The 18,687-nt window shown below is 37.3% G+C and overlaps 1 protein-coding gene across 3 annotated transcripts in view; it reads right to left on the reverse strand.

Moving 5' to 3' along the window:
• Nucleotides 1–7,775: 7,775 nt before the first annotated feature.
• Nucleotides 7,776–18,687, reverse strand: part of BNC2 (basonuclin zinc finger protein 2) — a 322,321-nt gene continuing 311,409 nt past the window's right edge. For 2 of the 3 annotated variants that reach the window (XM_063180396.1, XM_063180397.1), the window contains exon 6: nucleotides 7,776–8,577. In XM_063180396.1, coding sequence (XP_063036466.1) covers nucleotides 7,917–8,577 — 661 coding nt within the window. In that variant the 3' untranslated portion in view covers nucleotides 7,776–7,916. Of the gene's footprint in view, nucleotides 8,578–10,859; nucleotides 10,891–18,687 lie in introns of all 3 variants that reach the window. The other variant, XM_063180398.1, reaches the window with a different exon arrangement.

Raw genomic sequence — 18,687 nt, forward strand, 5'->3', positions numbered from 1 at the left:
TATTTACGGTGGGCACCATCACCTCTGTTGCAGCAAACATCAAATTACCGCACAGCGCTGTTGACAGCATTAGCATCTGGAACCAGCAAAGAGGTGCTGCAGCCAACCAATGCCATTAATTGATCCCAAAATGGCTGTGTTTAGATCTCTTGGTCTTGGGCTTTGTCTGAAACCTGTGTTTGACGTTTTGGTGCTGCACTGGCTGCCAGCACTGTTCAACCCACAGTGCCCAATGCTCACAGGTACACGCAGGACCGGCATTATGATCTTGGCATGGGAATGCTGCAGACCCTAAAAGGAAAGCATGCTTCAGCAGCTCCTCTGCCTACCTGAATTTTTAACTGCTATTCAGCAGTCAGAAAGCACACAATAAAATGGAAGGGGAGTGAATGCAGCCATGTGCACTGGCCTTCATGCACTTAAAATTTCTTAAAACACAGCATGTGCTCTCAAGTTACTTCACTATATAACTCTCTCTTCTGATGGTCCGTCTGAGAAGCACTTCTCGAGCCTGTACTTTTAGCAGCGTTCTTGCAAATGAAGGTATAAATGAGAAAAAAATTCCTCTTTTCATGAGATCAGCAGATTGTGTCTCAGATACTTTTATCGAAGATAAACTTTACTGAATTTCATGGTGACCTCAGCAGGAGATTCTCCTATGACAATAGAATGGGATATAGGGAATTGGCATTCATGATAGGAACCCAAGAGGATGAGATTGATCTGAAATTTACCCAGGGATGGGCTAAACCAGTTAAAAAAATAGACTGTGCATCTTGTTTGACACTGAACCTATGCAGCAAGACATGTAGCAAATTCAAACAACTATTTCTAGCAGGCACAGTATGGCTTATGCCAATACAAAGCAATTAGTTGCTACATAAGCAGACAAAAGTGCCATTACAGACAGTATTTCTCAGCTGACCTTTTGCTAAGAAGCCATCTTGTTACTGTCTACCTGATAGCTCGATAGAGCAGCCAGTGGCAGCCTTGGGCTTCCCAAAGACAAATCAAAGTGCTCCAGATGGGACTTCCCTTCACTCACTGCAGATGTGTGTGGATGTTGGTGTGTGTGTGTGTGTCTGCGTGTGTGTGTGTGTGTTAGGGAATGGGGAGGGAAAGCCTGGTTCTTATACTCAATTTCGCCTTCACAGGGGATAAACAGGCAATTACACATCCTTTTATATTTGATGGCCAAGTGCTGAACTTGAAAGCACACTATTAGTTTGTGTCCCTTCAGGGCCAGTGCAATAAGTAGCCAGGAGAGCTGGGGCTAAGGAAGAGAGGGTGTTGTCTGCTGTTAGTGTGACAGTCTTGTCAGCAGCATTCACATTACTGGAAGGTAATAAAGTGACAAGTAAGTTATTAGAAAGATATGAGGTGAAATTGAACTGAAGCTTCTTTCTGCTCAGCTCAGTTTTTTTCCTGCTTTGTAATGGGCCACTATTTGTTACAAAACAAGCCTTGTCTTGAGATCTTATATAAAAAAAGAAATATTTATTCTTTGCAGGAAAGGTCACATGAATTTACAACATCACACTTTAAAGGAGAGGAATGGGAAAATAGTTTCATGACAACTACAGCTGCTATTTAAAAAAACACAGTGTCATCATAATGAACAATAATACTGGCAAAAGTCAGAGGACTTGTCAAAAACATGTCCATTTTTTAACCCTTTGGTGGTCCAGAACCGTTTTCATTTAAGTGTCAGTGCCAAACATAACAGCAACAGTATTGGGATATACATGATCAATATACCTTGATCAAAAAAATCAAAGCTGTCATTCAATATCATGACTTGAACAGAGAAAACAAGCCACACAAGACTGGTTAACTACAGACTCAAGATAACACTACTTATGTAAAATAGTTGCTACTTCACTCTGTTATAGCCATTTTAAAGGCAGTGATAATGTTGCAGTGTTGGCAGGAAGAGACAGAAACCATGAGACTGGAACAGACATGTATTTGGGCAAACATGTGGGTGAAAGGTTCAGTCCATCATATGATGTTGCTCTGTTCCTGAAGTAGAAATGGGCATGGAAAAGAGTTCCTTTTATGTCCCTACAGAACGGGAGAAAAAAGCCAAACTCATCATGTGGCAACAGCAAGATATGCTGATGCTTATCTAGCAAAGTAGCACTACAGTCACTGTTTTGTTGAGTTACTATAGCAGCAAAGTCTTTTCCTTATGTCACTACATAAGAAAAAAGACAAAACTAAGAAAGAACTGAAATATACCAGCTGCCATCATGTGTCTGCCATTCACCTTTTCCCCACAGAGAACCCCTGCTGCCTTCTTGCCCTCAGTACAGACACCTTTGCTTTTCCTTTCAAATAAAAAGAGTGATTCTGTTGACCCAAAGAGAAAAGTGACAAAAACATTCTGGTGACTGAAGAACCGTTCTGTTCACATATGTGTCAAAAAAACTTAAGAGGAGCATGCGTCCACTCCTTGACCACACACTTTCCCTTCCTTGTAATTTACTCTGCCACCAATGTTGCTGTGAAAATGTCCTGCAGAATTTGAGTACAAAAAAATTTCTAAAAATATGTCCTATTTTCTGACAGCAGCTGACATCCTTAATGACCACCATGTGAAAAATGGGTCCACATCAAGCATTTTGATTACAAAATATCATACACATTGAAGGAGAAATTTTTGGAACTAAATCCCTGGTCCTGAAAATGGTTCCTATCTCTGGAACAGATCAGACCTTGAATTATCATCTTTCATGATACCCACACAGCTCTTTGTCTTGTTGCTTTTACATTCCTACGCCATATATTTAGCTATGTTAGATCCTCAGCTGGGTGGAAAAGGCCAAAACTCAGGGAAAACTCAAGTGCATCCTGGGAGCCCCACTTCCTATTAAATGTACTAGATCAAATCAACTGAGGTACTGACCACTGCTGGCAGCTACTTCACAGAACCTGACTCGACTAATTTTTCCTAAACAGTTCCTTTTTTGGGGATGGAATAGGAAACATATAGGTGACGGAAAATATATAAACTTGCGGAACAGGCAGAAAAAGTACACTTTCAGTTCCACAACAGGAGGAAGGGAGACAGGGAATAAGGGAGACAGAGAGGGCAGAAGGGAAGTTAAAAGTGAAGAAGGGAGGGAGAGACTGAAGAAGGCAGGAAGGCAGGCAGGCAGGCAGGCAGGCAGGCAGGCAGGAAGGAAGGAAGGAAGGAAGGAAGGAAGGAAGGAAGGAAGGAAGGAAGGAAGGAAGGAAGGAAGGAAGGAAGGAAGGAAGGAAGGAAGGAAGGAAGGAAGGAAGGAACATACACTGAAGTTTACCCATGGCAAACATGCTACAGAATTTCTTCTGTGTAAAATATCTACAGATCCCTAGGAAACATACAAATTTTATGAGCTCAGACATGAAAAGCCTTTGAGAGATCTTTAAGAGCAGTGTCCATGTGCTATTAAAGTTTTTAACCCATACCTTTCACATTTTGTCAAATTGAGTTGTGACTTGGTGACAGTGCTTATACCTTGTGTGCATGTCTACAGTGTCACCACAGCATCAGCTACAATTTAAAAGGCAAGGTTAAAATCTCATCTACAAAATAAAATGTACCCGATTTAAATATAGCTCAGAAAAATTGACTAAATATTTTAAGGTGTGCAAAAATATTTATGAGTTAAATTAGCTCTTTACTAATACCAGCTAATTGGTCCTCACAGGAGCACACTTATGGGCAAAATCGTATTAGTATTAGTGATAGCCTAACAGACTGAAACACAAGTGGGTAAGTGATATGATATGTATGAGGCTAAAAAGTTAGAAGGGGCTACCGGGGCTATTAAAACTCATGGTTTCCATTCTTGTGCTTTGATTGTGCTGTTTTCCTTCCAAATTTTCATACAGCTTTTCAAAAGATACCTAGGGATTAACCATTAACATCTGCTTTCCTGCCTGACCCACCATACCCTCCAACCCTCACAATGAAAAGAAAAATCCTAAACAACCTCCAGACAAATAATTCAGTTTCTAAAGGAGGTTCAGTACAGTTATTTTCTAATTGCAGACAAGGTTTTTTGATATTTACAGAAAAATACAACTACCTTGAAAAAAACAGTGAAACAATATGGGAAGAGTATATATAATAACTACAGGAACCAAAAAAGAAGTAACAAACTCCATGTAAAGGAAAGAGGATCTTCCTCAAAGCTGGTCTAGTTCTTGCAAAATGGTTTAGACTGACAGGTTTGGAAACCAAAGGGATAGTCACAGATTTGTCATAACATAAGCAACTGCACAATACTTATCATGTCATCACTCCATTACAGGCCATGTTCTGTGCTGAAGAGATGAGATGTTTGGTCCTTATTACTGCACTCTGGGTCTCTGCTGAGATCACCCAGAAATGCTACTTTCAGTAAAACCAAGCTGCTATGCCAGAGCCCCTTTATGAATTTTTCAGATAATGTCAGATGACATAAATTCCACCACAAGAACAATTCTGATAAATACAGATTCTCATAGAGATGCATGCTAAGGTGAAAGGAGGGAAATGCCATTCAATTCAAAGTAAGTGCCCTTCTAAAAAAGAGAATGTCACTGTTCTGACATTAGTATCACTAACACTGAAGGAACTATTTTTGCCTAGATTTGACTAAAAATAACAGTAAGTAGTGTTCTGTCCACACGACAGAAATGATATCTTCTACATAGATTAAGCAAAATCTGAATGAAATTAAAAAAAGGACTTGTGAGCTCCTAACAGTTTTTTGGAGGTTTGTCCCTTCTTCCTTACTTTTTAGTATGTGCTGTTCAATTTTATGTAATAAGCAGATTTTTCTTTCTTCTATATCAATGATCTTCTGAATTTATCTACAGGTGATGTGTAAATTTTCAAACAAGCTTATCAAACCCATTTGACCTCTAAGAGAACCATAATGAAATAAGAATGCTGAACAGTGATTCATTCAGTGAGGAATTTTTTATATACCTCAAATGCATTTTTCATTAAAAAATTATATTTATTTATACCGTGCATACTACAAAAGAGTGGGTTTTTTTCCTGTATATATAATTCCATTTTTGTTCTTTTACTTTTTAGACTTTCTGTATTACTTGTTCCTATTAGCCTGGGAGGAGAGATGAGAGTGCAGTACAGGTAACACTACAAAGGTTCATGTGTTTTGGAAAAATGCACCCTTACTGTTCTAATTTACCTTTCTCACAAACACACTGAGCTTGCACAATATAAAACAAAACAAAGCATATCACTCAATTTAACAAGGCAAAGCAGTCGAGGTTTTGAAGAAAATAAAAAAGATGAAAGAAAAATGTCAGTGAAACAGCTTACTTTTTTGCTATGAAGTTTCTTTTTGATAAACCAGAAGGTAAATTTTTCTTATAGTTTCTGTGGAATTCACAAATGTTTTCAGGGCTTCATGAGTGCACAAAATAAAAAAATGATCAGAGGCTTGTAACTCATAGGAACATAATGAGAATTCATAGAGAAATACTTTTCTTTTATTTTCTGCAACTGGAAATACTGATTTATTAGATACTGATTCTTACTTTTGGAAACAAAAATACTGAAATGCATAAAACGTACTAAAAAAGAGGAAATCTATATTAAGAGTTTCCTCTAGAAAATGTAATAGGAGTTAAGTACTCAAGTGGACCTAACAAGTAAGAATAATCAAAATGCACAGCAAAACAATACAGCAACAAGCTGAAACAATGGAGCATTTCTGACTCTTTGCTAAGAATAATGTTCTGGGTCAGTAAATACAGAAAAGGAACACATTCTCACTGAAGGAATATTTTATTGTATGCTGAAATATCCCTTAGGGGTTGCTTTGTTTGTTTGTTTTTGATTTTGTTATTGTTATTCGTTTTGTAAAGAAAAGAGTCTACAACACATATCCTAATGGCTTTGGCTGTAGATTGGGCTTAAGTAAATACCATCCCTCTGTCAGTATGTTGTGGTAACTAAGGCTGCCAGTGTGGTTTACCAGCTCAAGCAACATGTGTAAACACAGGAAACAAAAAAATTCAGAGGGCAGCCTCCTTTCTCTCTGCCTTTCATAACTGCTTGCTCCTTCTCTGTCTCCTGGTTGGGCTCACTCTCTTGCTCACTATATTTCTTGGACTTTTGTTATTTTCTGACAAATCATGCGAGTGAAACACAAAACATTAACACAACTAGACATCCTTTTTCTCTGTCTTCTAATTTTATCCAAAGGGAAAGTTACCCAATAAAAAGTCCAGCATATATTTTCAGAGCTACTAAGTGCTTCTGTCATTAATTTCTTCTGATTGTTTCTATAAAACATGCCTTAATCATACTACAGCACTTTCCATTGCAAAAAAGACAACTTTACAGAACAACATAGTTAACATTATTTCCCTGTTCATTTTGATTTTTTTTTAAAACACCACAAAAATCCAGGCTATAATAAGAAGCACACAAAATTATATTCATCTTTGTTCTGTGACAAGTAGTATCAGCATTTGTATCCCCAAATATTATGCATGTTTGACAAAACAAAATTTCTACTGGTTCACATGACAAAATTCTGGGGTTTTTTTTTCACTTTTATGCAATGCAGTATATAAGGAATAAGGATGCACTATTATTTCTAGGAATAATTGGCACTTGAAAAAAGCACCAAGAATTCTGTATTTCACTTTACCTCTGTTCCCTCCCCAGTATTTTTCTGTGTGTAGTCCAAAAACTACAACTGTGGTTATGGTGAACAACTACATTTTCTTTTTTCAAAATGTGTGCAAAGTTGGCACTTTTGTATTAACACTAAACACTAATACTCTTTGTTTGGCATTCATGCCCTCATACTGACCAGATCACTTTTATCTAAGTGTATTTTTTTAAAGACACTTACTGAAAATATGGCAATAGTTTAAGAAAAAAAAAAGCATGGATATTATTACACATCCCCTTGTAGTGTACGAAAAAGTGCATGACTGGATTTATGTAATAGTACAAGACAAAAAAACTGTATCAAATCAGGTACTGTAAAGCATGCCAGCACCTCTGTATTACTTATATCTAGCAGGTAGTTAAAACAAGACCGTGGTTCTTTTAAAAATGTGCATTAAAGCTAACATAAATGAGTAAAACTAGGCAGCAAACTATTTTTCCTGCTTATCTAACAGCTGAAGGTAACTGTAAAAATTAAGCAAAAAAATTAGAGTTAAACCACCATCAATACAATTGTTTTACATCATAGGCCTGTCAAGGCTCAATATATATATACAAGTGTAACAGCCATGCTTAGTAGAACGTTATCCCCAATGCTTAGAAGACACAAAGACAACTAAGTAGATTGTTTTTTCTTTCTCTTTTTGTTTGTTTGCAATTTTTTTGTGTTTTTGGGGGGATTTTTGTGTGTTTTTTTGTTCTTTTTTTTGTTTCATTTTGGGTTTGGTTTTTTTTGTTCTTTTTTTGTTCTTTTTTTTTCAGGCAAAAGTTATAGGAAGAACAAACTGGCTCTTTGGGGATGACCAAAAACATTCTAACAGAACTAGGGACAACTGCAGTTTTTCTATTTGTTTGTTTGTTTTTGTTTGTTTTTTTTTATCAAGAATCTCTTCCCCCAAATTAAAGGTCCTACGTTTTTGTTTCTACTAAAAAAAAAAAAAAAAAGAAAAAAACCCCAACAACCAAGAAAGGGGAAAAAGCACCTGGTGTTTTTTTCTTTTGCTAAAAAAGAAAAGAAAAAATTATATATATATATATATATATATATATGTATATTTATGAGTGTGTGTATACATATACATATACATATACATATACATATACATATACATATACATATACATATACATATACATATATGCATATATATGAAGGGAGACTGTATATGGCAGTTCAGATGTAGTGGGCCCTCTCTGAGAGCTGGCATTATGCTGTGTCCATCCTTGACCTAATCTACCGAAGTGAAAGGAATGTTTTTATGCAGATTGGGGTTCTGGCTGTGCCGGTTTCGGCTACGGACAGAGGAGAACATCATGTTGCACCCAGGGACTTTGCACTTGTGCATTTCTCGCAAGTGCACTGTTTTGTAGTGCACTCTGAGGGTTCCCTTGTTGCTGTACATTTTGTGGCAAATGTTACACATTATCCCACCGTTGCTCACCGAAACACTGTTGAACATGAGGGATCCTGGGACATCGGTGCCCATACCTACAGCTAAGGCAGGGGCATCTGCTTTGTGGGCAGATTCCCCGCTGTCACTTGCCCCATCGACGTCGTCCAGGAGAATACCCTCATCGCTTCCTGCATCGGATTCTCTTGAGGAATGGATACTGCTGCTGGACTGGATGCTGGAGGTGGTGCTCAGGTCTAGTACCATATAGTCTTCTGCCATGCCCCTGCCGTACCCATTCATATGGGAATCCTCAGTGCCAGCAGGCGAGGAGGTGTCTTCCCTTATGTCAAGCCCCATCTGATGCTGAGTGCCATATATCTTCACCAAAAATTCATCGCGGAGGTCCTTACTAAGGGAAGGCTGTGAAGTGTCCAAGCCCATGTCATCCAGTTCTTTGGTCAACAGTTTACGGTGCAGGTTTATGTTAGCACTGTGTCTGGGAAAGGAAGAGGGAAGGGAGAAAAGGAAAAATGTACAGTATTTTTGATTAAACATACAGTCAACAAACACCAAATCCAAATTATGATTTACTGATAATTTCTCATAAAAATATCCTCTATCCACGTTGCTTGGAAATTTCAGTTTTTTTATAAATGGGCAAATTGCAACACAAAAACTAAACAAAACAAGCAAATTCCCCCCCTTATTGTTTTTCTTTTTAGCTGCTGCTCCTCAACATTAGTCTCCAACAGCAGCTATAACCCTTTTATTTGAAATTTAAAAAATAACAAATTGTACTAGCAAAAAGTACAAAATTATCTTCTTGATTCCTGAATCTCTGCTGACTTTCTTTCTCTTCAAGAGGCAAAAATATTAATATATGGACTGTGTGTCTAGCCATGTTTTTATATACTTATTCATACATACATACATAAAAAGGTGTTTATATTTATATATATATATATATATATATATGTACTCACATAACTCTGTAAGTGAAATATCTGAGCAAAGTAAAATAAAGGTAACCAAATAAGACATTGTCAGAGGTCCTGATTCTGGTAATTTAATTCTTGTATAAAGGGATTCAGAATCAGGCCAAACCAAGATGAAGAAGACTTGAGGGGTTTAAGAGAACAAGTCTTTGAAATCTACATGTAAGTTTCTAAAATCTTAGTCAAAGTTAGTGATTTCATCCTTCTAAGTTGTCACTGCCACTCCTCCTCGTCCTTTTCCCTGCATTGTCTGCATGCAGTGCTGATTGACTCAAGCAGTGTAATGTCCAGTAAAAAACCCCATTATTGGCAGTGAGAATTTTGCCTCAAATCAACCAAAAACCTTAAGCATGGTTTGGTTTAGGTATTTGCTGAAGTTACTGCAGATATTCAAGGCAATGGAAAACTGTCACTGATGGAGGTGGATTTTAAACTAGATCCCAAGAGCTGCAAATTAAAAAACTCTAAAGTGTTTTACAGGATCTGGGCCTTTGCTCTCAAGAAATAAAGCTCTACATTTGCAAACAATGTAAGCCTTTCAGTTAGTAAATGTGTAAAACAGCCTATTATTTGAAACTGCATTCTACTCTCCACTTTTGGCATTGGCTTTATTCATCCACTGCAGTAGAACCTCACTGATTTGCAGTAGTGTCAGGAAGCCCTCTTTGCAAAACTGCATTTTCTGAATTAATGATGCAACCAACAAACATGATGGACATCAAAACCTCAGAACACAGAACATGCTCATTTTGCTGAAGTGCTTAAGTATAGGATATCAGTGCAAAGTTTTCAGTAATAGAAAACTTTAGGGTTCAGTTTTCAGAATGTGCAGCATTGCTAAGGAAATGACAAATATTTATTCAGCTTCTTTGGAGGGTGACTTGAATTTCGAGTCAGCAAAAAAAGAATTAGCGAAGTTCTACTGCATAACATTCTTTGCAAGCTAAGGACCCAAACCCGCAATTTACAACATGCAGACTCACCAGTCTGTCTGCCCATTATAAATTGCAGATCAGAGCCCAAATGTAGGAGGGAAAAGAAGAGAGGGGTGGGGAGCGGGAGGAGGGTGGGGAAAGAGAGAGAGAAAGAGAGAATTTTAACATAGGAATAGCTTAATTTGCAAAAAGCACTAGGCACAAAATTGGCAAGGGAAGACACAACAATGATCAAATATTTTACAGACATTCAGGTCCTTCATTAACAAAAAAGGGAGAAGAGGAACAATAGCTGTTAGCAATACGTCCTTATTGGAAGCTTTTATTTTAAGAAACCCTTTAAAACATACCTCTCAACCAACTGCAGTCGCAAACATGGTACAGCAATGCAATGCAAATAAATAAAACAAATGCAAATGTAGGAAGATTAAATTGATGTGGAGTAAATCTCTGTAATTTTCTAACACTTTGTGATTAATTTATCTATTGCATGTAACTTAAGGGAATAAACAAACAGCAATAGAACTAATATGTCCCATTCATCTGCAAATGCAAGTAACTGTTCTCTGACATAAAACTGATACTAAAATGTAGTTTAATTGAATTGTGTGTGCTTGGGATGCAATTATTCCAGTAAGGGGGTGGTCTAGAACAGAGGATTTCTCTCCTAATGAGAGACAGTTGAGAGGTATGGGCAAGGGTGGAAAAAAAGTGGAGAGTATTTCTTGGTTTTGTCCCACATGGGAAATACTCTTTTCACACAAGCAAATATAGCACCATTGCTTTTTTGAGGCATAGAAGTGTAATTATGCATATCCCCACACTGCACTTAGGAAGGCTGAGCTTACCTTGTGATAAGATCAGCTTTCTAATCTTTTGCTAAATTGAGATCACAAAAGAGAGAGAGGAGCGGAGAAAAGAGAAAGAAAGGGGAGGGGGAGGAGAGATAGAGAGAGAGAGAGAGAGAAAGAGAGAGAGAGAACAAATTCACATTCCAATCCAGACATATCTGGTTAAAAAAAAAATCTGAAACCAATAAAACACAGACTTAAAAAAAAGTCTTGATTGTGAACCTGGTTTTTGTCAGCTGTAATATCATTTATACTGTTGTCCTGATGGATACTGACTCAATCACACAATACAGAAAACATAATGCAAATTAATCAAAGTATATTCACACCATACCGATTATTATCCACAAATGAGTTCTGAACAGATGCATGCAGTGAACATACATGAATGATAAACAGTAGTCCTGATGGTCCCTTGCCTTCCTGGTTTCAGATGGAATATAGCTCCGTGTTAAGTTGCTAAGTGCAGTACAGGAAACGCTTACTGTGAAGGCCTGTCCACACTGACCAGAGTTATTAAATGACTGTAATAGCATATTTGTGCTTATCATCATAAGGCCAACTGCAAACTATTCATAAAGTACTCATGTGTGTACTTATAATTTCTCCCCTTCTCTCCCCTCTTCACTCCTGTGTTATGGGAATTTGTTTCAGCATACAAGCTAGTTAGGATAACTGTAATTGTTGCTTCCATGCATTTGTACTTTCTATTTCCTTGGTTTTCTGCTGAGAAAAACAACAGTCAGGCATGCAGTGAAAAAAACTTCAGCATTCACTAAATGAAGAGATAAGAATAAACTGCCATGTTAAAGAGGGGGCACCAAGCCTCAGATAGACAAAGGCCATTCTGAGAAAGACCAGTGGAGGGATGCAAACTCTGCTGATGCTCTGATAAGAAGAGATGCCTCCCTTATTAAATTCTCACTTACAGCAGTAACAATCAGTAATCTAGTTAAAGTATGTACCAGCCCATAATATCTGTCAGGCAAACGATGTGCAGAAATGTGCGGACCAGTTCTGGCACCCTGCTCAGTAGTGTCCCTTTTCCGCTGTCAGCAGTACTGTTGGATTCTCCTAATATAATTACATTGACTTTTATTCAATTAAGTGCCATTCCTAGCCTTAAAAAGAAGCTACTTTATCAATTGATTCAGGTGTAATGCAATAATAAAGATGAACTCATGGCAGTGCATTAGCTCTGCTGTTCATAACTTCTGAACATAGGTTCATTCATAGCAGTCGATTTCCATTATGCAACCACAGTTCAAAAGAATTGATTCTTTTACATTCATTTCTTAATCTATTTCACTTGTGCTTAATACTGTCCCTAAATATCATATGTGAAAATATTCTAGTGGAGAAGGAGGTATGAGTTGTGAAAAAAAGTCATTTATTTAGATACTGAAGTTTTGAGATCTTATTAAAAACCCCAAAGTCTCAGACCCCCTTTTGCATACCAAACAGACATTTTCCATCCTAATCCAACCCTTTCTCCTCTGCTTTGTCACTCCCAAACCCTAGGAGACCCCTATGAGCCCTCAGCCAATGCTAACCACCTGTCATCTTGTTCATCTGCTCCTCCCCATGACACCTAAAGTTTCTTGCTTCAGCTATTCTGTTCCCTGATGTGATTTACAGAGCTCCTTACATCTTCCTCCTCTGCTCCCAGGTATGTGTAAACAGTGGTCCCAAAGTAAGCCGAGGCACAGCTTGGGCAGAGTGATTTGTGCCAATACATGAATACTGCCATCAAACAGACAGAAATCTTGAAGCAAAATATGCCAAAACCTGCTGAGCTTCATCTTGCCATGGCTTCATTACTTCTCCTACCTCAGCTAGCTAATTTAGTGCCATCTCTGGTGTCATTTGCAACACTTCAACTGCTGCTGTATCTGCAGGGAAAAGAACTTAAAGAACATAAATGATTGGGAGAAATAAATATATGTGTATGAAACAAAATATTTGAGTTATTAAATCCTTTGAAAGCCTCTGGACTTCCTAGATTGTTCATTTGCACATCAACTACCAGAATGGCACTTGATCCTCACAGTGGAAATGTTGTGTAGAGAGAACTGGTGATTGAAGTCTTCCAGACAGAAATATGCCATCAAATGAGTTTAACTAAAGGCATATCTCACTCTGCTTCAGTTACTATACCTATCAGTTCCTAGGCAACAAGGGATGGTGAAGAGGGTTGGTTCTGAAAATGCCGTCTGGGGCAGAGAATTTCCAAATACCTGTTGAGGTCTGTACTACATGTCAGATACTATAAAAATGAGGAGGGTATTTTTTCCAAGATGCTTTGAATTGTAGCTTGGTGTGGCAAGGAAGTTTGAGCAAATTCTAGGACCCAGAATATCTGTTTTTTTTTTAACATAAATACCACACTTTCCAAGTTACTGTTAATTAATTACTTAGATGGAAGGCAAAAGTGTATGCAAAGCTCTCACTAGAGTAAATTTGGCCGTAAGAGTGGAGCGGTTCTGCCATGAGGATAATAATGATAATGATCATACACATAAGATGTGTGGTTGTGGTGAAATGTCAACCTCTGAGTTCACCGCTGCCTTTTCAGACAGGAACTTCAGCAGCAATGCAATGCAGAATCCCTCAACAGTTACAGAAGCTCCCTGATTCTGGGCATGATCTCACTTGTGGTACTATTTTCCTCCTCTTGCGCAGTTCATGGAAGTATTCTTTCTTTACCAGAATTCACTGTTGGTTACACCCCACCTACTACTTGCAAATTTTTTAGTGACAAATGCACTGTGCACCAACCGAAGGAAGGGGATTATAAGCCTAGGAAATATGGTCAATTAAACGTACATTCTATTTACACAGATCATAAATCCTGACTGGGATCTCTTTAGCAGTTTCCTTCTATACTTGTCAAGGAATCTGATTTTGTTAATTTACTGTCCATTTGTTGGAAAGAAAAAATGAAGTGGCCACTCTAGTTTAGTTTTTTTATTTAGTCAGTCTTTAAATTTCATTCTGAAGTGAGGGAGAAGGAATTTATCAGAGTAGAATTTGTCCTGATATAGAAATTGAGTCCTATGGATGACTCAAGGCCAAATTTGGATGTGCCCATAGCTGCAGTCCTATCTTCACCACGGCAAACCTCATCTCTGATGCACAGAGCAGAGAGTGAGAATTCAGATTAAGAGAGCTGGTTTTTTTAGATGTGAGCATTTTAGAGCTGTTTGTTTAGATGTGAGCATTATAGAGGGCACAAAACCAACTGCATGAAAAATTAGGTTGAATGTGTTCACAGCTCAGAACAGGACAGGCGGTTGAAAATTAAGCATATGGTATTATTTTATTAATTATTTTAGCATGAAGAAAGTATGATTATACTTAAATATTATGGGATGAGGGAGAGAAAAGGAGTGAGAATGAAAGAGATGCACATTTGTTAGGGACTGTGTAAACCCATTTTCCACTGCTTCATGCAGTGAGACAGAAAAGCCAAGCCAACTGATGTCCCAGTTAAATGTCCTAGCTTCTACTTCTTGTCTGACTGTAAATGACAAAGCTCCCTGATAAAGATCTCAGTCAATCATCAAAGTAAACGGTATTGTTCATTAAAATTCTGAAACTATTCCCACATTTCTAGTTGTATCCAGCCACAACCATTCTTCCTATATTTCCAAGAAAGCCACCATCCCAATTTCTTACATTTCAGATATTCTGAATGTGACTTTTCTGGCAAACACATGATTTGATAAATTAACACCACCTAGCCCTACCATTCTTACACCGCAAAGAAATCACAAATAGAACGTGACAGCAGGAGGCCATCAGTCTTCGGTTGGCTTTGTTTCAAGATCAATAAGTGATCCCAACATTAAGTAACACTATAAAATTATATTTTGAGACTTAATGCATGTAAAGACAGCATAAAATTAATTTTTGTCTAATTATGTATTTTCTGAGTGACAGTACATTTGTTTTTTTTAAAGAAGACAGAAGCTACTATTGGGTTGTAAAACCTGAAAACGCAAAATCTTCAGCGGTTTGAGAAGATTTTGTTAGAAAATCAAAGGCCAGAACACAATTGGCTGGTGATTTATGTATAAACTGATGAACCTCTGATTAAAGCTAGATATGGAAGTTACTGCTCTAGTTGTACAGGCCCCATAAAAGCTATCCTCCTGCTATACTTAGTTTACAACTAAGCTCTATCAATCTGGTTTAAAATATAAACAATGAAATTTTCATTACCCCTGCTGTGAGATTTTTTTCTTCAGCTCAGTATTCAGCCTACATTTTTACCTTTAATGAAATGTTAAAGGAAAGTTTTCTTTGTTTCGCTTCACCTCAAAGGCAAAGAGAATTAAGACTTTTGGTTTTGTTTTAAATTTTCACAGGATTTTAGTTTCTAACACAATTTAGTAATATGTTCTTACCTCAATTTCATGTCCCTTTCCTGCTTGTTTAAGCCTGCAACTCATAGAAAGGCCCAGAATAGGTGAACACTATGGAAAGTAAACCCAGAATTTTATGCTTTCTCAGAATCTCTGCAGACTGAAAGTGCTGAGTTTCATGCAGCTAAAATCAAAGAACCAGAAAGTAAGACTCTGGCTAAATATAACAGTGTACATATTTATGAGAAAGAAATGGCCTCAATTCTGATACTTCTTCAAGAAAGAAGCAGCAATCATTTCTCCCATTTGATTACAAGAACCAACAATAAAACAGTTCCTGGAATTTAATTAGTAGCAGAAACTGTTAAAGAAATTATTGTCTCACTTACTGTTCTAATTTTGGCACTCTATCAGCAGTCTTTGATACAGGGTTTGTTTTGTTTTGAGTTCTTTTAATTAAAAAGAAAAAAAATCCATAAATCTAAGCAAAGATTGTAACAGTTAGAGATCCTGATCTGACCTAAATTATAAAATTCACATTCATCTGCACAAGGACAAAGTTTAAGTCTGTACATTAGTGCTTCCATGTATTTGATCATATTTAATTTGCCTCTGAGTGTTAGGGGAAAAGTAGGTATAGAGGCTACACTTCAGAAAGAGTCAAAGCAAAAATACTATACTACCTGATAAAACCATGGCATTTCTACATAAAAAAGGTAATAGCATCAGCTCTTAAGGCCTAAAATTGCACAGAATCTGAAAAATATTAACCTTTCATAGGAAGAAAATTCAAAAGGTAAAATACAGTTCAGCACCTATTAAAAAAAGTAAAAAAAACCCCAGTGCTTATTAAATACAGGAAATAAAGGACAAGCAAGTTCTTGCAAATTAAAGATGTGGAGCCCAGTCATTTCAATCCCTTTCAATATGAAACAAATCACTCACACTGGTCACGAAGACAGCTCCCTCTACACTCAAATTATTCACTTGAAGATAAGCTCCTATCAAACTCTTTAGGGGTTTAACTAATTTACTGCACAGATACGGCACGTCTGTTGTAATAACAGGTAGGATGTATTGGGGTCGACCATTTATCAGAATTAGACTTCTTTTTTCAATTCACAGTGAATTATGCTGCCTACACTGCTCCTCTTTCTCAGAGCTTCCCATCCCCTTACGGCCCCTAATGTGGCAGGCAAACAAAATTGACAGTCTCATCTTGTCAACAAGGGGTGATTCTCCTGAGAAGCCATTTAACTTTGCAGAGGAAGCAATGTATTAATGTGCCTGTCCCAGGAATGTTAATCATCTTCAAGCTCCCTCTAACTTTGACATGAACAAAATCACCAAATTTGTTTACTAAATGAATTGTAATATGCTAATAAGAGAGCATGACATATATGGTAAAGCCAAACAGATGGTTTGTTTACTCCACTTTGCAACTTTATAAATGTTGTAACTCTGAAGATGTTAGTGAGAATTATTGGTTTGTTGGCAGTGGCAAACATGCCTTTTGCATACTTAATCCACAGTTAGAGTCAGAAAACAATTTATCATCACCATGGAATGCATAAAAAATGTTAATGCAGTGATAGCATTTAGGAAGGCAGGATAGTTGATTGTGTGGGCAAATAGGTTAAATATGAAACTGATATTTGTTGGCAATTGTTGCTACCAAATAATTAAAAAACCCCAATCTGTCAGGCTGGGGACTTTTGAAAGGTGCAATAATTCAGTACACACCTGTTGAGGTGTTTAATGAAATGGTCCTCATGGTGTGAACAGAATTATGCATTCACAACAGTTGTGCATGCTCAGAAGCATTGAGGTTATGGTGAAGTCTTTAATATATTACTATTGTTGTCCATTAAAGATCAAAAGATGTTAAAAACTAAAAGCACAACGACTGGCATACTTGCCAAAGTTGCTGAGAAACAATCAGAACTGTGTGGCAACACTTCAACCTCTCACTTTACTAGCTGCCTGGAAGCAAAACAGACTCATTACAAAATAGCCAGCACTCTTGGATGGGCTGAGAAAGTTTAGAATAAGAGGATTTATCTGACAGAATATTTTCTAAGTGAACTAATGCAGTGTCACAATGTTACAGGCACAAGAAGTCGTTATACATATGACAAGGTCCTTTGATGGGCATAACAGGTGCTTAGCACTGCTGTCTATCACTCAAAAGCTTTTTCTACAATTTACACAAGCTCTACAGAGAAGTTTAGCTGGGGCAGTGTACTGCAGTCCTGCATGAAGTGCTCATATCCACTTTGTGGAAGTATTTGCTAGTCCTTGACACAAGATGCATTTTCCCTTATGAAATACTGAAGGGATGAAGAATACATGCATTAACATTTCTTTTCAAACCTAAATGATATAAATTTTACATCAACCCAGTTTTGCAATCAGAAGTGTTCATCCTTCATTTAATTTTACTGCTAGAGCCAAAAGTGATAATTTTGCAAGTTTTTGACAAACACACCCTAAAGTTCAGCATGCCACTCATGAATTTTACTGAACTCCAAGTTTCGGTTTATGCAGAAATAAAGAAAAAATTCCGATAGATTTCCTAGTTTTCCCCTAGCTCTGATTTCAAACCAAATATTTTCTCTAGATGTTGATGCACAGCAACACATTATCTCATGGTTTGCTTAGGAGATTTACAGATTCTTTATTGATTGAACCTCAAGTTCAAAATAATAATAATAAAAGCTGAGGTCGAGGGATAGTTCTGTACAATTTCAGGTGCCACAGCAAATCTGTAAACCATTTATTTTGATGAAAATACAATAGTAATTCTCATTCCTAATGTTTGTTTGTCTAAAAATGCTGTTTTTATTTATATAATACCAGAGGAACTATAAAACCAAATATGATGTGGCATTTCAATAGGGTTCCTCTATTAGTAATTTTAAATTACTAAATAAGGACCGCTATCAGGTCCACAGATAGCTGATTATCCTAAAACCTCCTTTCATTGATGCCCCAACTTCTCAATAATTTCAATCCTCTGAGATCTTTCCATACATGCTATTGTCAGCATTTATTAAATTCTCAACTTTTTACACATCCACAGGAGAATGTGCAAAGATATCTAAGTTCAGCTTGTTGTACAAGGATTATTTTGGAAGAAACATTAGCAGCTGTCCCAGCCTGGCGCTTATATCTCATTTGAAACATCTACTCATTCCTGACCAACAAAAAAAATTTCAATAAAGTACTTTTACTGGTTTAACAGCAGTGAGCTCCTGGGATTGTCAAAGTGCTCAGTCTTTTCCGAGGAGAGAAGGAATCAGCAGCTCAAATATAATTAACCTTCCATTCTCAATGCAAACTGCCACGCACAGGAGCTCTGCAGTCTATTAGTGAAGTTATAACGGCCAACAGGCAGAGGCAAAATTGGTCAAAAAGTTGGCTGCTGCTGTCATATTTTTAGAATTATGATTAATGAC

Source organism: Melospiza melodia, chromosome Z (assembly GCF_035770615.1).
Source record: "Melospiza melodia melodia isolate bMelMel2 chromosome Z, bMelMel2.pri, whole genome shotgun sequence".
NCBI classification, from domain to species: domain Eukaryota; kingdom Metazoa; phylum Chordata; class Aves; order Passeriformes; family Passerellidae; genus Melospiza; species Melospiza melodia.